The 27,837-nt window shown below is 45.5% G+C and overlaps 1 protein-coding gene across 1 annotated transcript in view; it reads right to left on the bottom strand.

Moving 5' to 3' along the window:
- Positions 1-18,547: 18,547 nt before the first annotated feature.
- Positions 18,548-27,837, bottom strand: part of LOC142312908 (uncharacterized) — a 171,318-nt gene continuing 162,028 nt past the window's right edge. The window contains 2 exon segments of the mRNA XM_075351895.1: positions 18,548-18,997; positions 18,999-20,742. Coding sequence (XP_075208010.1) covers positions 18,949-18,997; positions 18,999-20,742 — 1,793 coding nt within the window. The 3' untranslated portion in view covers positions 18,548-18,948.

The following is a 27,837-nucleotide window of genomic DNA, read 5'->3' as shown; positions in this document are numbered from 1 at the left end:
TGAAGTTGTATTGCTGGAGCGCCAGGCTCCATCGCAACAACCTGCCATTCGTCCCGGAGACAGTGTGTAACCAGCTGAGGGGATTGTGGTCCGTCTCCACGATGAAGTGGCGCCCGTATAGATAGGGTTGCAGACGCTGCAGGGCCCACACTATGGCCAGGCACTCCTTTTCCATCGTGGAATAGGCCACTTCCCTTGGTAACAGCTTCCTGCTCAGGTACAAGACTGGGTGCTCTTGGCTCGCAGAGTCCACCTGGCTGAGCACCGCACCGAGGCCGAAGTCACTGGCGTCGGTCTGTACTACAAACGGCCGCGTGAAGTCGGCTGCCTGTAGCACGGGCGGGCTGGACAGGGCGTCCTTTAGGGCCCGGAAGGCTGTCTCGCAGTCCATTGTCCAATCGACTGCAGAGGGCAGCTTCTTCTTGGTGAGGTCCGTCAAGGGCTTTGCCAGGCTACTATAGCATGGAACAAACCTCCTATAGTACCCAGCGGTCCCCAAGAAGGACATCACCTGCTTCTTGGTCCTGGGGGTGGGCCAGGACGCGATGGCCTCCACTTTCTCAGGCTCGGGCTTCAGTGTTTTCCCGCCTACCCGGTGACCGAGGTACTGGACCTCGCTCATGGCCAGCTGACACTTTCCCGGCTTGATGGTCAAACCTGCCTGGTGGATCCGCCTGAGCACCTGTGCTAGATGCTCTAGGTGATCTTCCCAGGTGGGACTGAAGACGGCAATGTCATCCAGGTACGCGGCCGCGTACCCTTCAAGTCCCTTGAGCAGGGTGTTGACCATCCGCTGGAAGGTGGCAGGGGCATTCCTCATCCCGAATGGCATCACCGTGGACTCGTACAGTCCAAATGGGGTAATAAAGGCAGAGCGTTCCCTGGCCTTGCGAGTCAGGGGGATCTGCCAATATCGCCGGCTCAGGTCCATGATGGTCAGGTACTGAGCCCCGGCCAACTGATCGAGCAGGTCATCGATGCGTGGCATTGGGTACGCATCGGCGACCGTGACAGCATTGAGCCCCCTGTAGTCCACGCAGAACCGAGTGGTTCGGTCCTTCTTAGGGACGAGGACTACAGGCGAGGCCCAAGCGCTGTTGGATGCCTGGATCACCCCCAGCTTCAGCATCTCGTCAATCTCCTGGCGCATGTGTTGCTGCACCTCCAGGGAGACCCGATATGCTGAACGCCGGATCGGGGGATGATCCCCAGTGTCCACGTGATGGACAGCCAAGTCAGTCCTTCCGGGCTGGTTGGTAAACAACCCCCGGAAGGGGTGTAGGGTGGCCCACAGCTGGGACCGTTGGTCCTCCAAGAGCTGGTGGCCAACCTCCACATCCTCAATGGATCCGCCTGCCCTAACCTGGGCTAGCATATCCAAGAGGGTTTCCGCTTCTCCCTCCTCGGGCAGGTTGCACACGGGGAGCGCACATGCCTCCCGCTCATGATGTGCCTTCATCATGTTCACATGGAAGGGCTTCCGCCTTCCACGGGCAGGGTCCAGGGTGACCAGGTACGTCACAGGGTTGAGCTGCTGGTACACGAGGTATGGGCCTTCCCAGGCTGCCTGAAGCTTGTCCTGTGGTACGGGGACCAGTACCCACACCTTTTGACCCACTTGGTAGGTCCTCTCACAAGCGTTCTGGTCGTACCAACGCTTCTGATCGGCCTGGGCTTGAGCCATATTGTCGTGTACCAGTTGCGTCAAGGCCTGCATTTTGTCCCAGAAGCGCATGACATACTCGATAACCGACACTCCAGGGGTGGCCAAATCCCCTTCCCAAGCCTCTTTCACCAGAGCCAGGGGGCCCCGCACACGTCGCCCGTACAGGAGCTCAAACGGTGAGAATCCTGTTGAGGCCTGTGGAACCTCCCGGTAAGCAAATAACAGGTGTGGGAGATACCGCTCCCAGTCACGCCCATGGGAGTCGACCAACATCTTAAGCATCTGCTTTAAGGTGCCATTAAACCGCTCGCACAGGCCATTAGTCTGTGGATGGTACGGGCTGGCCACCAGATGTCGCACCTGGACTTGCTTACAGAGGGCCTCCATCAGCTGGGACATGAATTGGGTCCCCCGGTCAGTGAGCATTTCCTGGGGAAAACCCACTCGGGAGAAAATCTCCAGCAATGCGGTGGCCACCTTGTCAGCCCGAATGGATGACAAGGCCACTGCTTCTGGGTACCGGGTGGCATAGTCCACTACCGTCAGTATGAAGCGTTTCCCGGAGCTGCTGGGGATGGCCAGCGGGCCGACCAGATCCACAGCCACCCTCCTGAAAGGCTCATCGATGATGGGCAGAGATACCAGTGGGGCTTTGGGGTGTGGCCCCGCCTTCCCCACTCTCTGACAGGTTTCACACGAACGGCAGTAGGCAGCCACATCGGCCCCCATTTTTGGCCAGTAGAAATGCTGGTTTAACCTGGCCTTGGTCTTAGCGATCCCTAGGTGTCCGGCCATCGGAATCTCATGTGCGATCCGCAACAACTCCGTCCGGAACGGATAGGGTACCACTAACTGTCGGTCCCTGGGCCACGCCTCCGGTGAACCCTGCTGGACCGTGACCCGGTACAGCCGTCCTTGGTCCCAGACCACTCGCTCCGGGTCCGAGTCCGAGGGGGGCTGTGCCGCCTGCTCCTTAAGAGCTTTCAGGCTGTCGTCAGCTTCTAACGCTGCCTGAAACCCCTGACTAGATGTGTCCAGAATCGACGAGACTGTCACATCTTCGGTCAGTACCCCGGGACCTGTGTCCTGGCCTCCACCTGACTCGGCTGCCACTTGGTCAGAAGGGGAAGAGCTATCGGACCTCCGGGAGGCCCCTTGGCTTCCAGCACTCCCACTGCGGGTGACAGCGGCCACAGCCGCTGCGACCGTGGGTCGTGCCTGCTCCTCCTCCGTTCCTGACCAAGTCGCCGGTTCAGGCAGACCTACCTGGCTTCCTGACACCCCGGTTGTGGGGGAACCATGCACCGAGATCTTACCTGGGAGCACTTCCGCTCCTGGACCGGCCCCAATCTCACCTGCCTGTTCCCCTCCTGCAGCAACAGAACCCCGCTGTGAAATCTCTTGGGACCCCACATTTGCTGTGGTAGCCCCCACCCCACACACTGGTCCTCCCCCTGCAGCACCCTGCTCTCTGCTTATCCCTGCAGAGGGCAACAGATCCCAGCTCACTGGCTGATCACTTGTAGAGGCATTGTCACACCTTTCTCTGACCCCCTCCCCCGTCACAGCTGCAGCTGAGTGTGTGTCTATGGTGTCTATGCAAGCAGAAATATCAGAGTTCACTCCCCCCTCTCTCACATCATTCATAGATAACACATTCACATTGTCCGGAGGCACGTCAGTACTGGCTGAAGGTTCAGCCCTTGGGGGGGGCCCAAACTGGGAGGTTATCTGCCCCAAATCTGTCCCAAGTAGCACGTTTGCGGGGATCCGATCAGTTACCCCCACCTCTCTCACCCCTCGCCCTGCGCCCCAGTCCACATAAATGCCAGCAACAGGCAGCGCCGGGTCAATGCCTCCAATCCCAGAGACGGCGAGGGTTTTTCCAGGTATCAAGTCTTGGGGGGACACCATCTCAGGCCGCACCAGAGTCACCTCCGAGGCGCTGTATCGCAGTCCTATGGTCACAGACCGGCCGACGGTGACAGGTTGGAAGCTGTCCAGGGACCTACCACCACCCCACCCACACAATACACCTTGGGCGGCCCTTGGGACGGGGACGGAGCCGGGGCCTTGGGACGCTGAGGGCACATGGCCTTGAAGTGTCCAGGTAGGTTGCACTGGTGGCACCGTCTTGGCTCTGCCACGGGCCTGGAGAGGGGAGTTGAGGGGGACACCCCCTGCAGTCTAGGGGCAGGTGGGGCAGTCGCAGAATTCATCTTACCCCCTCTCCAGGTGCTGCTGGTGGCGGCTCTCCTGGCCTCAGGAGCCCGATTGTTGGTGTAGTCATCGGCCAGGGCAGCTGTAGCCGTGGACCCCTTTGGCTTCTGGTCTCGGATGAACTGGCGGAGATCCTCAGGGCAGTTCCACAAGAGTTGCTCTGTGATGACCAAGTCTAGGATCTCTGGTCCGGTGGTAAGCTGCAGGCCTTGGGTCCAGTGGTCGGCAGCTCGGGCAAGTGCCCGCCGGTGGTCAGCCCAGGAGTCCTTTGGTCCCTTCTGCAGGGTCCGGAACTTCTTGCGGTAGGACTCCGGAGTGAGGTTGTACTGTTGGATCAGGGCCCGCTTGATGGTGTCGTAGCCCTGATCTGCCTCAGTAGGCAAGTCCCCAAGGATTTCCAGGGCCTTACCCCTTAAACGGGGGGTCAGGTATTTGGCCCACTGGTCCTTGTCCAGATGGTGCTGCAAGCAAGTCCGTTCAAAAGCAGTCAGGAAAGAGTCCAAGTCTCCATCCTTCTCCAGCACTGGGAAGTCCTCAACACGGACCTTTGGAAGTTTGGTGTCTTGAAGGTCACGTGTGGCTGATGAGGGCCGGAGCTGAGCTAGCTGCAGCTGGTGGTCACGCTCTGCCTGTTGCTGTCGCTCTTCACGTGCTGCTTGCCGCTCCGCAGCCTCACGCACTGCTTGCCGCTCCGCAGCCTCAGCGTCACGCGCTGCCTGTCGCTCACGCTCGGCCATGAGTATCTCGTAGGTATCCCGGTCTCCAGCCATAAGCCTGGCCAAGGCAGCTTGAAGGAGGGCCTCTGCACCTCTCAGGCCGGAGGGATTGGCAAGTGGTGATCTGCGGCACGCTGCAGAGCCAGGTGATTCACTGTCCATTTCAGAGCGGAGGACTGGCATCTGGCTCGTTGAGGACCCTTGGGCGAGCTCCTCCTCATTTTGTCCAGCAGTGCCAGGTTGTGCGATGTCCTCTGCAGAGCTGTTCTCTGGCGTCGGGCTCCTGGAGGACTCGTGGACAACCTCCTCATCGTCTCTGGCCTGAGCATCGGCCATTCCTTTGGCTTTGCTCCTGGTGCTCTCAGCCATTGTTGCAGACTTTGGTCACTGACACAGAACTGACACCTGATGTGCCCACACACCTTACAGTACCTGCACTCTGACACTCTAGTGTTGAGCTAGTCTGAAGACCCCAGCAGCCACAGCTGCTGCAGGCAGTCTTTAGTGTCTGGGAGTATGGGTCTCACACTCACACACACTATTATCTCGATCCCACCGCTTGCCACCAATATGTCACGAACCACCGGGGGGGTCACTCAGAAATCCCCCGCGCTGGCTACCAGTACGTCACAATCGGGGGGTAACAAGTGGGGGTCACCCCTCCTTTATACCTCCCGACCGACAGACAGAGCACGTGACGCGCTCTCTAGCGCCCCTCTTATAGTCAGGCCAATTATGGAATTGCCCGACAATAAGCAAGGAGGCCGTTATACTACTTATGCCGATTATTGAAGGGTCCCCGGTGAGAGTAGGGTATATATTCCCCCGACCTCCGCGGGCGGAATATATAAAACCTCCCCGAATCTCACTGGCCTCCCCACAATAATCCTTGGCACAACTCGCTGCCACCAACCGCTTCACGGTAACTATTAGCCGAACACACAGACGTGGGATTCAAGATCGAGATAACAGAACAGCCCAAGATTAATTATATAATTTAATCAGCCTAAAGCACACTAGAAACTACAATATATACAATAGGGAATCTACAGAATATACATATGTCAGAGTACAGTTACAGATAAAGCATGGTTTACAAACAGGCATACACAGTTCCAGCAGTTACCTTGTGCGTCTGGCCACAGGGGGGCGCTGTAGACCAGGTTTCTAGGATCCTTCCCACAGATGTTTCCTACACGTGACCCCCAGCGAAAGAACACTGGAAAATGGCCGAAGTAGGGTTATCAACCTGGGCAAATCCAGGTCCCCTCCTACCTTAGTGACCTCAGAGGGAGCACTGCTCCACCCCTGGCTGGAGTTATGGACAATATCCACAACATGGAATATGGGCCATAACTTTGCCTGGGAGCGTCGTAGGCGGACGCCAACGCTCTCATTGTGACAGTTATGAATTTAGCTACAGAACGAGAGGACTCATGACTTGTCTACTAGTTCCCCATTGGCTGATATCACGCCTGGGGTACTTCCCAATGTCCTACTCCCATAAAAAAGGTGTGCCAGCATCGTCCGCATGCAGAGACACCATTTTTATGGTTGCCATATTTATCGGAAATATGGCTTGCGAGATATGAACTATATTTTCCTGGAGTCGTTCTGTCTGGATACTTCCAAGCTTGCTAATTAGATAGCAGCCCCTACCACAGGGTCACGGCAGGGAGTCATCCTGTGTCCATTGTTCCCACATCATCTAATCTCCATATCACAGGAGATGGCCATGGAGGTGTAAGTGGAACACAGACCAGTTCCTTTGACACCTATCTGCTAAACAAACCGTTTATCCCTGTGGTAAATTTTCTGATTGAAGGAGTTGTGTGAAGGAAAGGGGGGGTGACACCAGGAGAGGGCTTCCTGACATAACTTGAATATCATGATTTATCGTCATATCTCCGGATTTACCTCACACCAATCCCCTCCCCTTGGATCCCCTTTTTCCCTTAGGACACATAGTGAGCCTTACCCCGAATCTAATGAGGGCTGTTCCCTGTAGATCCAGTAATGATCTACCTGAAGCCTGGTGTGCTTTTTCCCAGAGTATCACAGTATCCCTTTAAATCAGTCCCAGGAGATTTCCCAAGATACTGCCCACAGTCCGGCTGCACCCAGGAGTCTGCCCCAACCTTCCCTAATGACACAGGGTGGAGCCCCGGACTGCTTGTTTTTGTTGCAGTGATTTCCAGTCCCAAGCTACCCGCTCTAATGATGCTCTCCATTCCACTCCATCAATCTTAAGGTTTCTATAATATATGTTTCTGTAGTACCTTTGTTTCTGCTGGCTGACATGGTACAGAAATATATTTTATATATTTCTATAGAGAAAGTTCTGCCCATGTTTTTTTTTTTCTTTTATCTGGTTTTCCCACCAGCTGTTCTAACATCGCGCATCCTGAAGGAGACAGGGGGGGCATAAGTCAGCGCAGGGATGTGTGGGAGTGTTTTCAGTAAGCTGCTGTTAGTCATAAGTTGTAGAGAGCAGAGAGGAAAAAAAAGGAAAAAAAAATAAAAAAAAATAAGGAAGTAGAGAAAAGTTGAAAAAAAAAAAAAAAAAAAAAAGGGGTAGTTTCAGCAGATTTACAAAGCAGTTTCTGTCTTATGTACTAAAAAGTGCTTTCTCCGGCTGGTGGAGTGGATTTTGTTTAATCCTTAGAGTTCTAAATTTCATAGGAGATTATCAATAGTATTCTGCTGCTATTTAAATAATTAAATTAATTTTGCAGGGAAAAGTATATTTTTTAAAATATACAAATTAGGTTTTGTTTTTTTTGTTTTTATGGTTATGTTTTTGTTTTCTATTATTTTTGCATACAGACTGCCAATATTGATTACTTTCCTTTTCTTTTGTAGATACAGAATACCTATGAACCCTGTTGTAAGGTTTCAAAATTTCCCAGTAGAGTATAAGTTATATTTATTTGTTGGTTAATCATATTGTTTACTGTTATGGATCTATATATTTTGCCAAAGTAGCATATAAAAAGGGACGAAGTAGATATCTATTGCATTTTTCCAGCAGCAGATATATTGGATAGGCTTTAAAGCAGGCTTTAAAGCTGGCCTTTCTTTTGCAACAGTTATGTCATGTTTTTTTGGATTATTATGAATGTAGGAATATATGTCTGTTATAGGAATGATCTAATCTATATTTCGTTTAGTTTTGTTTTTATAGATGGAATCAGATGGTGGTCGATTCTGCACTGGATATGCTACAGTTTGCACAACATGAGGTAATCTAAATTTAGGCCACTCCCTCCCCTCCGGTACAAGAGGAAGTGACGTAAGTGTCTCTCTAGATGGGTGGAGCAGAGGTAGGTAAGATAGTCAAAATGTATGTAGGATGTAGATATTTCCTGTTGTCAAATAAGCTAGGTACGCCGAAAAGAAAGTCTAGATCTGAGCTGATGGAATCGGATGGAGATCCCAGCACAGATGCAGCTCACCAAGAAGCAGTGAACGGGCCTAGAGTTGAGGAGTCCTTTACCATGCATAGAGACCATGCCTCGGTGACATCTGTCACGTCAGTGACTTCTGTCACTCCTTGTGTTCTTAAATCCCTACAGGAACAAGCAAACCAATAAGGAGTGGAACGCGAGACGCAGGGAGCCAGCTGACTGAGGAAGGTCTGTGGATGAAGGGCGGTAAGCTTTCTCTGCCATGAGATCTCTTCTTAATGATGGCCCAAGTAACATGGACTAACATCTGTGACAGTTGGATATCAGTGTGCATTTTGGTGACGCCAGGGTTCAGTACCCAGGTAGATAAACTCACCCAGTCTTGTGAAGCATGTTTTTAAAACAATGAGGGAAAACTGTAAAGAGTCTGTAGAAACACCCTGCACCTGCTCTACCCATTCTTAGAGACTGCAAACTGATTATAGATGTTTATCATGAGCACGTTGTATGCAAGTCTGTGCGTGTTGTGTAGATTTCTTTCCAGGTCTGGTCAGAGGCTTTCCAGTGCAGAAAACAACGTCATTGCTGAAAATCCACATAATGCAAGTGGTACAGTCAGGGCCAGAAATATTTGGACAGTGACACAAGTTTTGTTATTTTAGCTGTTTACAAAAACATGTTCAGAAATACAATTATATATATAATATGGGCTGAAAGTGCACACTCCCAGCTGCAATATGAGAGTTTTCACATCCAAATCGGAGAAAGGGTTTAGGAATCATAGCTCTGTAATGCATAGCCTCCTCTTTTTCAAGGGACCAAAAGTAATTGGACAAGGGACTCTAAAGGCCCTGTCAGACACAGAGATAAATCTGCAGCAGATCTGTGGTTGCAGTGAAATTGTGGACAATCAGTGCCAGGTTTGTGGCTGTGTACAAATGGAACAATATGTCCATCATTTCACTGCAACCACAGATCTGCCAAAGATTTATCTGTGTGTGTGACAGGGCCTTAAGGGCTGCAATTAACTCTGAAGGTGTCTCCCTCGTTAACCTGTAATCAATGAAGTAGTTAAAAGGTCTGGGGTTGATTACAGGTGTGTGGTTTTGCATTTGGAAGCTGTTGCTGTGACCAGACAACATGCGGTCTAAGGAACTCTCAATTGAGGTGAAGCAGAACATCCTGAGGCTGAAAAGAAAAGAAAAAATCCATCAGAGAGATAGCAGACATGCTTGGAGTAGCAAAATCAACAGTCGGGTACATTCTGAGAAAAAAGGAATTGACTGGTGAGCTTGGGAACTCAAAAAGGCCTCGGCGTCCACGGATGACAACAGTGGTGGATGATCGCCGCATACTTTCTTTGGTGAAGAAGAACCCATTCACAACATCAACTGAAGTCCAGAACACTCTCAGTGAAGTAGGTGTATCTGTCTCTAAGTCAACAGTAAAGAGAAGACTCCATGAAAGTAAATACAAAGGGTTCACATCTAGATGCAAACCATTCATCAATTCCAAAAATAGAAAGGCCAGAGTTAAATTTGCTGAAAAACACCTCATGAAGCCAGCTCAGTTCTGGAAAAGTATTCTATGGACAGATGAGACAAAGATCAACCTGTACCAGAATGATGGGAAGAAAAAAGTTTGGAGAAGAAAGGGAACGGCACATGATCCAAGGCACACCACATCCTCTGTAAAACATGGTGGAGGCAACGTGATGGCATGGGCATGCATGGCTTTCAATGGCACTGGGTCACTTGTGTTTATTGATGACATAACAGCAGACAAGAGTAGCCGGATGAATTCTGAAGTGTACCGGGATATACTTTCAGCCCAGATTCAGCCAAATGCCGCAAAGTTGATCGGACGGTGCTTCATAGTACAGATGGACAATGACCCCAAGCATACAGCCAAAGCTACCCAGGAGTTCATGAGTGCAAAAAAGTGGAACATTCTGCAATGGCCAAGTCAATCACCAGATCTTAACCCAATTGAGCATGCATTTCACTTGCTCAAATCCAGACTTAAGACGGAAAGACCCACAGACAAGCAAGACCTGAAGGCTGCTGTTGTAAAGGCCTGGCAAAGCATTAAGAAGGAGGAAACCCAGCGTTTGGTGATGTCCATGGGTTCCAGACTTAAGGCAGTGATAGCCTCCAAAGGATTCGCAACAAAATATTGAAAATAAAAATATTTTGTTTGGGTTTGGTTTATTTGTCCAATTACTTTTGACCTCCTAAAATGTGGAGTGTTTGTAAAGAAATGTGTACAATTCCTACAATTTCTATCAGATATTTTTGTTCAAACCTTGAAATTAAACGTTACAATCTGCACTTGAATTCTGTTGTAGAGGTTTCATTTCAAATCCAATGTGGTGGCATGCAGAGCCCAACTCGCGAAAATTGTGTCACTGTCCAAATATTTCTGGACCTAACTGTATGTAAAAAAAACAAACAAACTGATAAGTTGTAAATCAATGCGTGTTTTGTTTCTCTTTAGTGTGTGTTGTGTTTCTATTTAGTAATAAACAGGTTCCAATGTAAAATGTTTGTCTTTGGTCTAGCGCAAAGCACGTATAATTTTCATATGATTGACTAATTAGAGAAATAAACAAGTGTATTTTCTAATTCCAGATCCTAAATCAGAGTTAGTAGTATATGGTTTTCGGTCAGGAGACTGATTAATCCTAAAAGGACACAAATTTCAATAAAGCTCAACGGCAGGACAACATGGATTCACGCCCCGCATTGCAGAAGGGTCGATCCACCGGAGCTGCACTAAGCATCCTGCTCATATTTATCCTTTACAAAAAACCTGTACAGTCCCAAACCATCATTGCCGAAACAGTTAGAAGAGAGGACTTAGAGAACCTTGAGACATGGGAAAGTCCAACTACAAAGGGTGAGGACTCGCCTAGGGGTCCTTGGTCTCAAACCGGTGAAGAAATCCCATTCCCCTCTCCACCCATGCCTCAACGTTCAGTCAGGCAGGATTTCCCAACAGATCTTTTTTCCTCTTTTCCTAAGGGAAAACAGTACCCTTAGTATTTGGAAATGGCAGAAGAAAGTCAAGGGGGGACTGTTGAGGGTACAAATTGAGTAATCTAAAATACTTAATTCAGCCATTTCATAGACCCAAAAATGTGGTTTGGTTAATGTAATCTAACCATTTACAAAAGCTTTTGTCTCCTACTAATTTCACTGATTTTCCTTAATATAAAATACTAGATATGGATTTTCTCATTTCAGGAAAAGTTTTGGAAGAGCCTATCCCATCAGGCTGATGTCTCTCCGGCCTAGTCTGCTGAGCACTGGCAGTGACACGCGAGTTGACGTCACATCTCAGAAACCAATGGACCCGACACAACCGAAGCAGAAAGCGGCCGTTATTCTACCCATTATCCCAGAAAGTTTTTCCAAGTCTGCACCACAAACTGTATACATGAAGCCTCATCATGTTTTGTTGTTTTTTTATTATCAAGAGCAGATTATCCAGGTTCACAAAGCGGCCCTAAGTGGACTAGCACTGACCAAGCATCTTTCTTTTGTTTTATATCCGGAAAGAAGAACCATGGACAATTTGTAGCAAATGTGTTTTTGTTTTTTTTTAATTATGTGCTAATTTTTAAATAAGGTCTAGATTCAATCTTTCTTAATCAGGATAATGTGCCCTAATGAGTGTAATAACGCCAATTCTAATAGCCCCTATAAATCATAGAGTTATGTTTAATAAATAAAAATAAGTACTTAAGGGGGGAGCTAAAGCCTATAGTGTTAAATTAAACAACAATCCCATAGAAAGCCCACATATATAGATATGGATATAATTAAAGTCCTAAAGGCAATAGGTCACAAATAAGTCCCAAGTAATAAAATGTATCTAAATGGGGAAAATTTTTAAATTTAAGGTTAATAATATTCACAGATATTTTATTAAGGGGGGACTGTGGAGGTCACCTGAGCTGTAGTATGTTTATTTAAACGTAATAAGAATATCTGTGTATGTAAATAATCAAAATGTAGATTTAGTTGCAAAATTATCTGTCTGTCTATGTAGCCATCGCATGGACCCATAATATAATTCTAAGCTGTATATTGAAAAAGTTAGCCAAAGTATAAATGAACAAAGGAGATATTCATTAAGTTAATTGGTAGCCTTATCAGTAAAATTCACAGGAGAAGGAATGTAGTATTTGTGGGATGAGGCAGGTGATCCCATACTCCCATGTATTATTTCTACAGAAACTCATCGTCGCTTACTGCCTTCAAAGTGTATTATTTGGGATGATGTATGATCTCATGAATTCTCCCAATGCTGCCCATACGCACTCCTCCCTAATTATTCTTTATCAGTATGTGTGAGCAAATGGAAAAGTTTTTGTAAATATCTTTCAGGCTGCAATGATGTGTTTAATGCTGGAACAATAGAATACATGAGTCAGTTGGTGACGCTGGCTGAAAAGAGAGCATGTCTGTGTTCTTTGTCTTATATACATTGATATATATATATATATATATATATATATATATATATTGGCACCAATACACAGCTAATATGGCATCGTCTCTGGATATCCCAAATGAGGACTCCATTAGCAGTCTTCAATGCAAATTCCTCCCTTGACAATCGCAAATGGTTAACATTAGTGATGAGCGAGTATGCTTGTTACTACTCGGTACTCGCACGAGTATCACTGTACTCGGGCTACTCGGCGGGGACCGAGTAATTTCGCTAAACTCGTGCTGTACTCGTGGTCCTGCATGTTGGCGCTCTTTTTAGGGCCAGCCCTTATGCAGGGATTGGCTGGCAGACCCCTGCAATGCCACAGCCCTGTTGTGGAATTGCAGTGATTGGCCGGCCCTCACAGCATGACCTGCCTTTAGCCCGACACTTCCCCGCTCGGCTACGGCCCCTCCCGCACTCCACTCCGCGTGTATATATATATGCACGCTTACACACACACGTACGGTTTTTTTATTAATTTACAGTTTTATGGTTTCTACATGCTGCCGCTGGTCATTTCACAAAAATACTCGGGTCTCCCATAGGATAACATTGGGCTCGGTGCTCGGGCCGAGTACACGAGTATCTTGGGAGGCTCGGCCCGAGCCTCGAGCACCCGAGCTTTTTAGTACTCGCTCATCACTAGTTAACATCATCAGGACCTGATCCAATCAGGTCATGGTGATGTCTCCGGGCAGAACTACCGTTCTGCACCAGAAACCCAGCGATGGCAGCATGCATGTGTCGCGATCCCCTACTGACCGCCGACCGTTGAAATACAGTACATCGTCTCTGCATAAAGCCCAGCAAAAGTCGACATATATTTACAGTCGGCGGTCCTGAAGCAGTTAATAAAGCAACCTGGCATATTTTTTTTTTTTTTTTTAAAGTCACCTTCCATGTTTACCTCAAACACCGCTGAGTGAGCTGTATCTCTACAGGGCTTTATTCCTTTTAGTTTTATAGTATTTTTTTTTTTACCTTATGTGTATTTCTTAATATTTCATCTTTTTTTTGTTTTTGTAATATTGTATTTTTTTTTTGTATATTAAAAGGTAAAATTTCATAATTTTGTTTCTTGCTGTTCTAAACGAACCCACAACATTGAAGAGGAAACGTATAGCCTGGGTGTGTTACCTGTGTATACCAGAGTTCAAGAAGAGTACCTACCAGTTGCTTAGGAAAGCCGGGTGTATTGTATTCTAGTCTGTTACCCAGGGCAGGAATCTGGCTGGCCTATAGACTAGTAGGTGCAGGAAGAAATGAGGTGCGGATGCCTGAAATGGCTTTGGGGTGCACTTATCTCATTGTTAGACTTTTGCGATAGGCGAGTGGATGGGTGAGTATGGGAAGTGGAGTTGCACTTTACAATCACATCTGAGTATGCAACAAGTGGGTGGTGCTCATGACAGGTCAGGTTATTGAGGCAAATGAGATAGTATTTAAAATCAAACTACCCGTAAACCCATAGCTCCCAACTGACCCGGATACAGCGGGACAGTCCCGATTTGAGACTCTGCCCCACTGTCCCAGCCGTGAGCTTAATTCTCCTGCACTGCAATGAGACACAGCCGCCACACCCCTGCAATCTGCCAACTACATCCCCTCTCGATGCTGCCCTTACACCCTCCGAATGCCTTCATATTAGTGATGTGTCGGTCGCGAACGATCAGACACAAAGATCCGGCTCCTTGCTGTGACTGACAGGAGCCGGATCCCCAGTGAGAGCCACTAAAATTTCTAAACAGCTCTTTTCGACGCTGAAACCCCGCCCACCCACAGCTAAACCCTGCCCACTCAACAATTTAGTTGATTCTTGTAAGTGGGCGGGGGTTTAGCCATGGGTGGGCGGGGTTTCATCGGCGTTACTATAATATTAAATATGTGTTCACCTGGGGTGAACACATATTTATTAGGGAGCCAAGAATGATTTGAATGAGCCGGCTCTTTTTGGTGAGCGGAGCCATGGGAACCGGATCACCAAAAAGAGCCGGACTGCCCATCACTACTTCATATCATCTCCTGCTGCTGGCCACGCCCCTCTTGCTGCCGGTCATACCTGCTCTGGATGTAGACCAGTCTCTGGCTGCCTTCTATGTTGTCTCTTGCTGTCGGCCATGCCTTCTATCAATGCTGACCACACGCTCCCTCTCTGGATGCCTTTCTTGTCCCCTCTTGCTGCCGGCTACGCCCTCTCTCGATGCTGCTCACGCCCCTTTGCCTGTCCCTGGTAACCAGGATCCTAAGGTGTGATCAGCTCATCTCCACAGTGCACACATCAAAACTTCTGTTCTCCTGCAACTGAGGTAATGTGAACCAGCAGCAGCAGGCAGAGCGCTGTGTGCCTATAGGAGAGGAGAGCAATGGAGTTTCCAGCACTTGTGTCTTCTCAGGTCTCCCTGAGCCAGCAGAAGAAGCAAACACACACGGGACTCAGAGAAAGCAGCCAGTGGAGCCCCCAGGCTCAGCTGCTGCTGGGTGTTTGTCAGTGATATGAAGGGGTAGAAGAAGTGGCCTGATGCTTCTAAGGGTAACGTGCCCATGATCTGGACATGCTGCATCCTGGGTGCAGCCTGTCCTCTCCTGTGGGGCTGCGAGTGTTGTCCACAGGAGACCTCAGCTTCTAGTGCCCACGATCAGGGTTAAGGCCGCTGCAGTCTTTATCTCTGTTCGCCCTGTTGAGCATACTCGCGGCTTCGCAGCAACAAATTCACATTCTGCGGATCGGGAAGCCACACTGCAGGTCAGTTTACACTGTGTGAAAAACAAGTACAGTGGGAAGGAGATTTCGATAAATCCCATTCACTGTCCTTGTACTGTACAACGCAGCATTTTGGACGCAGTGAAAACATGCAGTGTCCAAAACACCGTTAACCATGACCGTGGGCGCGCAGCCTTAGGCTGTGTGCTGACGATCAGGGTACACAGCGTTTTGGGCAATGCATGTTTTCGCTGCGTCGTACAGTAGAAGCACAGTGGTTGGATTTATAGAAATCCCATGCTCACTGTGCTTCTTTTCTCCAGTGTAAACTGACAAATGCAGCACAGCTTTCTGAGCCGCAGCATGTCAATTTATGCTTGCAATCAATTACAGAAAACTTGGCATCTCCTCCACAGCGGTGGACACCGCAGGACTCAGCTCAGTATTTTGCTGATTCTTTAACCATCTACACACCAGCCAAGGCACCTGCACTATAGCAGTATTGAGCCTCGCACATTGATAACGGTCTTGACAGACTGAAACGTCTGCATTTTGCTAGTTTGAAAAATTCGCCCATTAAGACATTTTCAATCACCATATGAGTGGCAAGTTTTCTGTAATTGATTGAAGACGGTTTTGGAACCTACTTGTGCACCATCTTACCAGAAGTGACGTGTGTTTCTATTCTACTTTATGATTGCATAGACGTGAGTGTTCTCAGCTGAGAAAACAGAGTGAAATTTCCAGAGCGGCCCGAACCCTGATCATGGGCACGGGCAACTGCGGTGCCCTGCGGAGAACAGTAGCGGCCCTGCAGGAGAAAACTTGCTGCATCTAGGACCCTAATCCTGGGGAAGGACAACTGCGGTCTCCTGTGGAGGACACTCGCAGCCCTGCAGGGGACGACATTCTGCGTCAGGACCCTGATCTGCGGTCTCCTGCAGAGGACATTTGTGGCACTGCAGGAGAGGGCATGCTGTGTCCAGGGCCCCGATCATGGACACAGGCAACTGCGGTCTCCTGCGGAGGACCCTAAAAGCACTGCAGGGGAGGACATGCTGCGTCCAGGACAGACATGTCCTGATTGTGTGATCGCTGGTCTAAAGGTACGTGTGCACAATCGCCTGCCTGGAAGAGCAGAGTTGCAGGGTCCTGGCTGCACACCCAGTTCAGCTCTGGGCACAAAAAATAATCCGTCACTGAGCCCCAGATTCTGAAAAATGTAAATGTTACGGGTCACAGAAAATAGCAATAAAAGCAACTTTTCCTGTACTAATTTCCATTTTTTTCACCACTTTAAAACTCGCAAAACTATACATATTTGCTAGCAGTGTACTCATACTGACCTGGGGAATCATATTGCCAGGTCAGTTTTACCATATAGTGTACATGGTAAAAAAAAAAAACAAAAAAAAAAACCCACAACATTGTGGAATTACACTTTTTTTTTTTTTTGCAATTTCCACTCACTTTGAATTTTTTCCCGTTTTCCAGTACAATATGGGGCAGAATGAATGATATAATTCAAAAGTACAACTCATTGTGCAAACAACAAGCTCTCATACAGTTATATTGATGGAAAAATAAACAAGTTCTGGCTCTTGGAAAAAGTGGATAAAACCCCCCAGAAAATAGTCCTTCTATGAAGGGGTTGTCCAGGCTTGAGGTCACCGTTTCTGACTGTTGAGTGTAGAATCCGCATAGTGTGCGCATCAGTAGTGGTCACATGTCCAGCAGGCATGGTGTTTGGAGGACTCAAAAGTCTGACTTGAAGGGTACGCTCACACGAGCATGAAAAACGGAAGAGTGCAATACGAGAAAATCTCGCATTGCACTCTGACCATTGTTAGTCAATGAGGGAGAGCAATTGGTCAGCTTTTCTCGTATCCAGATTCTGGATACGAGAAAAGTCGCAGCATGCTGCAATTTTCTGCGAGAGCCGTATCACTCGCACCCATTCAAGTGAATGGGTGCGAGAGAAACATCGATCTTCACTCGGATGTTATCCCAGTGCAGTGTGATATACGCACAGGCTGACAATGGAGGAGATGGTGAGATTAACCCCTCCCTCTCTTCCGCATGCGCCCGCCCTCAGCCTCACAGCTGTGACTCGATCACAAGATCCGGTTACAGTCGCATGACAGCTCACGCTCGCAGCAGAGCGTGAGCCGAGGGTCAGTATATCGCATCTGATGCGCTCGACTGGAGTCCCATTAGCGTGTGACTCACGCGAGGATCACATCTCGCGCGGACTAGCTGGCGGATCTCTGAAAAGGAGTGTGTGAGCTTCATATATTTCTATGCAGCTGCACGCTCCTTTCAGGAGAGCGGGCGGCCAATCCTGGCAGTGTTATGCGATCCTCCCGCAAGACAACCGGTAGTATGACTCCAGTCTAACTTCAAGCCTGGAGAACCCCTCTAAGACCAAAAAGAAATTTATTACATATTAACCCCTTTGTGATTTTGTTTTTTTGTTTTTTTATCCCTTCCCTTCTTCAAAAAGGCATAACTTTTTTATTTTTCTGTCAACAGCACGATCCCCGCCGGCAGGTTTTTGATTGTGTTGTCTGAGTTTGACAGTGTGATCTAGGTAAAAAGGTGCGCGTGGCTCTCCAATATCTGATCCACCCGCGCCTGTTAGCTGCACACGTTGGCTGATCAGATCAGCAGACATCTGTGGGGAATAATGTGGGTTCGCAGCCAGAGCGCACATTAAAGAGCCAGATACGACCATAAAGGGGTTGTCCACTACTTGGATACCCTATTTTCACTTCCCTTACTGGCGCAGTTCTAGGTAAAAGGCTCGCGTGACATTATGCCTGCGGTCGCTTCCCTTTTTTGACATCACTTATGACATCCAGAAGAAATGAGAACTGCTGCTGCTCTCCTACTCTTACCGGATGTACATTATGTTTGAAGGAAGTGAGAGTGGCGCAGCCACTGATTGGCTTTCAATTTATTATTTGTTAGAAATAAATCTATATATTTTTATATATTGCATTTTTATATATTGCATTGCTGAATGGGGTGTATATATGGGCGTGGCCAAAAAATTTACCTTGCGCACCGCAGACTTTGTCCCTCTTTCCCTTCTTTGAAAGTTGGGAGGTATGCGTAAACCTAATAACATGTGTATCGGTGTAGGGAGAAGGGAATAATTTCCCAATCATGGGGAAAAAAAACTACTATACTTAGCACTGAAAGTGAATTAAAAAAAATAAAAAAGGAATTCCACCAATTGTTCTACAAAGAAATAATAGATTGTATGGAAAGAGCAATATGAACTAATTTATTATTACAATTTAAATAAGTGAAAGTCATTTGAACACATACTAAATTGAGGATTAAAACAAACAATAATGAATGGCAAATCGCTGAGATTGGAAGATTGAAAGAAGAGATAGCAGGATATGATTTTTTTTGTTCATTTGGTTTTTTTTGGGGGGGGGAGGGAGGGGGTTGTAATACCTTTGTCCATATATTGCACACAAATAAATATATAACAAAGTGAAATATTCAATACACATGTATTGCTTTTTATTTGCATGTTGCCTACCTGATATCTGTTAGTAATTACATTTATCTTTCATTTTCATAAGTTCTAAATTGCTTTCCCTTTTTGTCATTTACTTGTCTATCCTTTAACTGTCTGTTACATGGTTTCTTGTACAATCTGCAATTTAAATATAGCGCTTCTCCCCATGTGAGATTTTTTTTGATGGTCAACAAAATAGGACCTTAAAAGTAGAATGTCTCACATTGGTAAGAGAATGGCTTATCTTATGTAAGTTTTTTGATGTTCAAGAAGATGCCATTTGTGAGTAAACTATTTTACACATTCTGAACATGAAAACAGTTTATCTCCTGTGTGAATTCTTTGATGTCCAACAATTTTTGATTTGTCTGTAAAACATTTCCCACATTCTGAACAAGAATATGGCCTCTCCCTTGTGTGACTTCTCTGATGTGTAACAAGATTTAATTTAGTTACAAAACATTTCCCACATTCTGAACATGAAAACGGCGTCTCACCTGTGTGAAGTCTAAGATGTGTAACAAGACTTGATTTCTCTGTAAAACATTTCCCACATTCTAAACATGAATAAGGCTTCTCCCCTGTGTGAATTCTCTGGTGATTAATAAGATGTGACTTCTTTGCAAAACATTTCTTACATTCTAAACATGAAAATGGCTTCTCCCCTGTGTGAATTCTTTGATGTGTAGTAAGATGTGATTTATCTGTAAAACATTTCCCACATTCTGAACATGAATATGGCTTCTCCCCTGTGTGAGTTCTCTGATGTATGGCAAGATGTGATTTATCTGCAAAATATTTACCACATTCTGAACATGCATATGGCGTCTCTCCTGCGTGACTTCTCTTATGTGAAACAAGATGTGATTTTGTTGCAAAACACTTCCCACATTCTGAACATGAAAAAGACTTCTCCCCTGTGTGAAGTTTCTGGTGTCGAGCAAGATTTGATTTCTGTGCAAAACATTTTCCACATTCTGAACATGAAAACGGCATCTCCCCTGTGTGAAGTCTTAGATGTGTAATAATACTTGATTTCTCTGTAAAACATTTCCCACATTCTGAACATAAATAAGGCTTCTCCCCTGTGTGAATTTTCTGGTGATTAACAAGATGTGACTTCTTTGCAAAACATTTCTTACATTCAAAACATGAAAATAGCTTCTCCCCTGTGTGAGTTCTCTGATGTGCAACAAGATGTGATTTATCTGTAAAAAATTTCCCACATTCTGAACATGAATATCGGGTGTCCCCTGTGTGAATTCTTTGGTGATTAAGAAGATTTGAATTTCTTGCAAAACATTTCCCACATTCTAAACATGAAAATGGCTTCTCGCCTGTGTGAGTTCTCTCATGTATAACAAGATGTGATTTATCTGCAAAACATTTCCCACATTCTGTACATGAATATGGCTTCTCACCATTGTGACTTTTCTTATGTGAAACAAGATGTAATTTAGTTCCAAAACATATCCCACATTCTGAACATGAAAAAGACTTCTCCCTTGTGTGAAGTTTCTGGTGTCGAGCGAGATTTGGTTTCTGTGAAAAACATTTCCCACATTCTGTACATGAAAATGGCTTCTCCCCTGTGTGAGTTTTCTGATGTGCAGCAAGATGTGATTTCTTGTTAAAATATTTCCCACATTCTGAACAAGAAAATCTTTTCTCCTTTTTGGGAATTTGTTGATGTGTAACAAAATTCATTTTCAGAGAAAAACATTTTTCATATTCTGTACATGAAAAGGGTTTCTTTACTGTAAGATCACTATTATTATTATCTACCCCTTTGTGACTTCTATTTTTCCTAATTGTGTGTGATGAATCAGAAGATAGGATCTGTTTAAAAGGATCAGATGATAGCTCTCTGTTGTGATGGGATGATGGTAAATCTGGAACAAAGGCATTCACTTCAATGAAATCTTGTATGAGATTAAGGTCATCTGATTTGAAAAGAGAAGATGTCAGCTGTCCCTCTGATCTGATGGTACAGTCATCTGTCCAGAATAAAACCAATTATTATTTTAAATAACATAGCTTTAAAAATTATATTCTTATATGTCTATATAAAGTGTCCTTAAAAATTGCAAGTTATGTAGCATACCGCACTTTTTGGACTATAAGACACAGGTTTTTTTCAATGAAGCAAAAAATGGCTAGCATCTCCAATAAAATAATTCTTCCTTTATTTCAAATCATTTTAAAAATCATCACAGGGCACAAGTTGTCTGTTGATGCATTGTTATTTAAAAAAGTCTTCATTGTATCATACCCTTTACACATCAATCTCCCATTTAAGAACCCCTTTAGCACTCTCCTATGATGAGGTCACATCATTAATTAATTATATGCAACCAACATATGCATTGGATTGAGAATATATCAGCTTAAATGCCATTATACACCATAACAACAAGCAATCTATATAAGCAAACCATTTCAGTATATACCATATTTTTCGGTTTATAAGACACACCTGATTATAAGACGCACCCTCAAATTTGGTGAAGGAAAAGAGAATTTTTTTTTTAATGTTAAATGGGGTCCATCTTATGCCAGTGTCCCTCTAACAAATTATATAGGGTATATGTCCCTCATCCTAAAATTAGCCCCCTTAATTTGGATATGGCCCCCTTATATTGAATATAGCCCCCTTGTGATGGCACACGTTCCCCTGTGCTGCCTATGGCCCCCTATGGATTGCATACATTCCCCTGTGCTGCCTATGGCCCTCTATGGATTGCATACATTCCCCTGTGCTGCCTATGGTCCCCTATGGATTGCACACGTTCCCCTGTGTTAGATAGCGCCCCCATGCTGCTGCCCATGGCCCCTATAGATCGCACAAGTCCCCCTGTGTTAGATATCGCCCCCATGGTGCTGCCTATGGCCCCTATATAGATCGCACAAGTCCCCCTGTGTTAGATATCGCCCCCATAGTGCTACCCATGGCCCCTATAGATCGCACAAGTCCCCCTGTGTTAGATATCGCCCCCAGGCTGCTGCCCATAGTAAAATAAAACACTCTTTCCTTACCTCCTCCAGCGTTTATCTCCCTCCTGTCTCCCTCCGTGCTTCTCTTTCTTACTTCCTGGTTCTCAGTGCGGTCATGTGATCGGCACAGCAGACTGAGATCTCTTCGTGCCTGATCACAGTGGAAGCAGGGACACGGGGAGAAACACTGGAGGGGGTAAGTAAAGCTTTTTTATTTTAGAATGAGCAGCAGCAGCATGGGGGCCAAATCTAACACAAGGGGGGCATGTGCCATCACAGGGAGGCGCAGAGACATATAATATGCACCGCTGCCCCAGCCCCTCACTGCGTGCGATTTCAGCACCACCGGAGATGGACAGCGGCTGTGCACATTATATGAGCGGGAGCAGGAGATCAAACGCTGCCGCTGCAGCGTTCACCTGCCCCCAGCACAGCGCCCCCACCTCCCCTGGACCCTGCAGTGTACATATATATACCCCCCCTCCCGTATATTCGGCTTATAAGACGCACCCCCTACTTTCCCCCAAAATTTGGGGGAACAAAAGTGCGTCTTATAAAGCGAAAAATACGGTACATAAGATCATTGCAATAGTTTAACCACAGGGGGATCTTGTGTTTAAAAGGGAACCCGTCAGGTCCCCCGTAGCCCCAAAATCACCAGCAGCTGTGTGTACCTTTCTAAATCCCCTAACAATCCCTTTATTACATTGCACACAAACGGATCTTTTAAAAAAAGTATTTCTAAAGCCAGTTTATGATACACACACATGACCCCCTTGACTAGTCGATGGCACGTTAGTTCTCCAGACTACTCGGCTTGTCTAGCAAGTTATCACGCCGCTTTGGGTGTGATGACATGACTTATAAGAGCTGGAGTAATCGCCAGCACTACACATAGCGTGCACATGCACGCAGCTTTGTTCCCTCACATCATTAAGCTTCTGAAGCCAGGTGTACGCCTCCTGGATTCAGAGAGGAGTACTGTGCATGCCTGGAAATGTTCCCGAAAAATGTTTTCATGCATTGCCTGCTCTGCTTCATGCATTGCCGTACCAGAATTAATGCGATACATGAGCAGTAACCAATTGAAATTGCAGTTTACCTGCTCCTCAGTGTCTCAATCGATTTCCTTTTTGGATTTATTGTTCATAGGAAATATTACCATTACTGAAAACCCTGTCGCGGGAGCAATACCATACTGGGAGCAGATAGTTGCCATCCCAAGCACACCATTTCAGCTATTCCATCTGGAGAAATGGTTTGTTTCAAAAGAATATGTCCAGACACAAAGCTTTTTTCGCAATAGTTCAATATTATTCGGAACAGGTGAAAGCAGAGAGGCTATAACAAGAGAATTTAAAACTACTAGAACAAAAACCTTTGCATATAGAGTCAAAAATATTCCAAATAAGAACGTTTTACTAATTGTGACACAACACATTTTATATGCTACAATCTGCACACAATGCAATCTAATGTATATTGGATGCACAATCAGATTGCTCAAAGATAGAATTGCTGATATAAAAAAATTAAAAAAATAATCAATACCTCTGGATCTGCAAAACATTTTTCTGAAGAACATGAAGGTAATTTGGAATCTTTTACATTTTTGAGATTTGTGAAAATTAATAAAACAAAAAGAGGTGATTGGTGAAAAACATATTAAAAAAAGGAGCAAAGATGGGCAAGCGTGCTCGCCAGTGCGCGATACTCGAACAATCATCTGGTGCTTAGGTACTCAGCCAAGTATGGCAGGTGCTCAGATGGGTCATCCACTGAATGATAGGAGCCGACACCCCAGTGTGAGCCATTTGCAGTGTATGAATGGCTCTTGCAAGGAGGGGGAGTGGGAAGGGGGGTAAAAAGAACGTTTTTCGATATAATGTGTCAGCAAAGAAAGAAACAAACCCCCCACCCTCCTCTTGAAAATGCTGTTTAGGACTGGCTAAATGTGGGCAGAGAGTCAATCTGCCCAATCATTGACTTCCATTATACTCTTTACTGGAGTTGAGTTGAGTTGGAGCCCTTTCAGAGAGTCTAACCTGCTCGACTCGAGTAACAAGCACGTGAGCATTTCAGTGCTCGCCCATCTCTAAAAATGAGGCATTATGGATTATGAGACCAAAGACGAGATCCCCCTGTGGTTTAAACTATTGAAATGATTTTTTGTACATATATTGAAATTGTTTGCTATATTTTTGGTTGTTTTTGTCATGGTGTTTAACGGCATTTAAGTTGATATATTTTTAATCCAATGCTCATGTATGTTGCATATAATTAATTGATGATGTGCCCTCATCATAGGGGAGTGGTAAAAAGGTTTTTTAAATTGGAGAATGATGTGTAAAAGGGTATGTTACGATTAAGACTTTTTTAAGTTAAAACATGTTGACAACTTTTAGCCTAAGATTATGATTTTTTTTTAAATGAATATTTTATTGGAAATACCAACTGTTTTTTTCTTCATTGCAATTTGTTTCATAGCTTATCGATGGGTAGGCTAGATCCCTGAACACACATGAGGAGGTGAACAATATTGTTTGGTGAGCAGCTGCTAATTGTTTCATTGCACATTTTCTTTCTCCAAATTTGGGAGGAAAGGGGGGGGATGCGTCTTATAGTTCGGATGTAGTGTATCTGCCTGCTTTGGGGCAGCGGTGGAGAGGGGTCGCAGGAGCAGGGTCACCTGTAGGAAGCCGGCAGCTGGGGCTGTCATGTGTGCCCACTATTTAAGAAAATTAATATTCTCTGCTCCTCACGCCCCATAATCTCACCCACTTCTCGGCACTGAAGCTGGTGCCAAAAGGTGGGTGAATAATAATTTTGAATTAACAGAAGGCAGATGCAGGGCATTGATGGTGACCGGTCTGTCTGCTCTACAGTTGTGCAAATTGTTTTCAGCAGACAGTACGCCAGGTAGCATCAGCCTGCTGCTCAGGTTAATGCTTTCTGCTTGGCCCAGCTGAAATCACTGTCAATGCGCTAGACAGGAGGAAGTGGTCAGTCTCCCGCTCAGATCTTGAGCAGAAATGACTTAATGAGGAGGCAGGGCTGGGGCAGCACAGGACAGCGCGCAGTCCCCTCCGACCCTGCCTCTTCAATACATCATCGCAGCTCGTTATCTGGACGGTAACCGCCTACTTCATCCTGTGTAGTGTGGTGGCAGTGCCAGGGAGAAATCACTAATGTGAGCGCACAGAGAAGCTGTTAAGAAGCACTGATTAAGTACTTAAAAGAAAAAGTACCGTAAAAGCACTGTACAATGCCTGTCGTAAGCTATAACACCCAGCACGTAATAAAATCTGCAGGACATGCTGGGAGCTAGATCTCCTCAAAGGCAAAAGGATAATGGTCAACCACTTGACATGAATGGCACCTATGGGAACGTAAAAGGAATCTGTCTGCTGATACAAGCTTCCCGATCCACAGGCAGCATGTATCAGGTACTGCTGTATGACTTCAGCCACATACATTTTCTCTGACACTCTGAGGCATTTCAGAGAAAAACATATTGTACTTTAACCCCTTAAGGACAAAGTCAATTTTGTACTTCATGCTGGAGCCATTTTTTGAAATTCTGACAAGTGTCACTTTCACAGGATATAACTCTAGAACACATCAACAGATCCCAGTGATTCTGAGACTGTTTTTTCGTGACATATTGTACATCATGGTAGTGGTAAATTTAGTATGATAGTTTTTGCTTTTATTTGTGAAAAAAAAATCTGAAATTTGATGAAAATTTCAAAATTTTAATTTTTATGCCCTTAACCCCTTCACGACCCATGACAGATATATCCGTCATGGATCGTGTGAGGTTAATCCCCGCCCCCTGCCGTGGGCAGGTTGCAGCGATCCGCACACATATCAGCTGTTTTTAACAGCTGACATGTGTGCCTGCAAGTTACGAGTCAAATCGCTCCCACCTGCAACTTTTAACCCCTTATATCTCGCTGCCAAAGTCTGGCAGTGAGATGTATATGCACGCGGCCATTACTTTCACTTACCGCCGCCCCCACCGGAAGTCACGTGATCACGTGACTTTCAGTGGTTGCCATGGTAGCACAGGGTCATGTGATGACGCCTGTAGCTAACATGAGTCACTTTCTCTCAATGCCGGCATACTTCCGGCATTAAGAGTAAAGCAGCGTATCTGTAGTTCTCAGCTCTGTAGCGGAGATCTACAGATAGGGCAGAGCGATCGGATTGTTGATCCATATAGCCCCCTAGGGGGACTAGTAAAATAAAAAAAAAAAAAGTAAAGAAAAAAGTTTAAAAAAACCCCTAAAACTTCAAATCACCCCCCTTTCAGCCCACTGAAAATTAAAGGGTTAAAAAAATAAAAAATATACACATATTTGATATCGCCGCGTTCAAAAATGCCCGATCTATCAAAATATAAAATCAATTCATCTGATTGGTGAATGGCGTAACGGCAAAAAAATTCCAAACGCCAAAATTACGTTTTTTGGTCGCCGCAAGTTTTGCACAAAATGCAATAACGGGCGATCAAGAGGTAGCATCTGTGCAAAAATGGTACCATTAAAAATGTCAGCTCGAGACGCAAAAAAGAAGCCATCACTGAGCCATAGATCCCAAAAAATGAGAACGCTAGGGGTTTCGGAAAATGGCGTAAAACGTACGCCACTTTTATTGGACAAACTTGTGATTTTTTTTTTAACCCCTTAGATACAAGTAAACCTATTCATGTTTGGTGTCTACAAACTCGCACTGACCTTAGGCATCACAACGACATCAGTTTTACCATATAGTGAACACAGTTAATAAAATATCCCAAAAACTATTGTGCGATCACACTTTTTTTGCAGTTTTTCCACACTTGGATTTTTTTTTGCTGTTTTCCAGTACACTATATGGTAAACCGTATGGTTTCATTTAATAGTACAACTCGTCCCGCAAAAAACAAGCCCTCATATGGCAAGACTGACGGAAAAATAAAAAAGTTACGGCTCTCGGAAGAAGGGGAGCAAAAAAAACGGAAAGCGCCCGGGGGCTGAAGGGGTTAAACTAGAGAGTAATGTCACACAAAATTGTTAATAAATTACATTTCCCATATGTCTACTTTACATAAGCAAAATTTTTGAAACATTATATTTTGGGGTTAGGAAGTTAGAAAGGTTCAAAGTTCATCAGCAATTTCCCATTTTTTTAACAAAATTTACAAATCTATTTTTATTAGGGACATCACATCACATTTGAAGTGACTTTGAGAGGCCTAAGTGACAGAAAATAACCAAAAGTGACACCATTCTAAAAGCTGCACCCATCACACTGCTCAAAACCACATCCAAGACGTTTATTAACCCTTCAGGTGCTTCACAGAAACGAAGGCGATATGAATGAGAAAAAACAAAAGTTTTCATTTTACCTAAAAATGTTGCTCTAGCTCTAATTTATTCACTTTTAAAAGAAATAACACAACAAAATGGATCCCAAAATTTGTTATCCAATTTCTTCTGAGCGCGCTGATACCCCACATGTGGTCAGAAACCTCTGTTTGGACAAATGGGAGGGCTCGGAATAGAAGAAGCAATATTTGAATTTTGGATCACAAATTTGGCTGAAATAGATTGTGGACAGCATGTTTCATTTACCGGGCCCCTAAGGTACCTAAACAGCAGAAACCTCCCACAAGTGACCCCATTTTGATAACTAGACCTATCAAGGATTTTATCTAGGGGTATAGTGAGCATTTTGAACCCGCAGGTACTTCACAGAATTTGGTAACATTAGGCCATCATATTGAAAACTTTCATTTTTTTTTTTCACAAAAATGTTGCTTTAGCACCAAATTTTTCACTTTTTTAAGAGGTAACGCCAAAAAGTGGACCCCACGGTTTGTTTCCCACTTTCTTATGAGTGAGGTGGACAAATGAGAGGACTCAGAATGCCTCAGCGCCAAATTTCTCACTTTTAGGCTATGTGTCCACGATCCAGCGACACAGCGTGTAGTACACAGTGTCAAACCTCCTGTGGAGATGCGAGTGTTGTCCACGGGAGAACATAGATGCCTGTGCCCACGGTCCAGGTTCAGGCTGCCGTAGACTTTAGCTCTCCAAAAACAAGATCGGCAG

The sequence above is a fragment of the Anomaloglossus baeobatrachus genome, chromosome 5 (genome assembly GCF_048569485.1).
Source record: "Anomaloglossus baeobatrachus isolate aAnoBae1 chromosome 5, aAnoBae1.hap1, whole genome shotgun sequence".
Taxonomy (NCBI): domain Eukaryota; kingdom Metazoa; phylum Chordata; class Amphibia; order Anura; family Aromobatidae; genus Anomaloglossus; species Anomaloglossus baeobatrachus.
The sequence above is the reverse complement of the archived record's forward strand: the minus strand, read 5'-3'. Positions and strand labels throughout refer to the sequence as shown.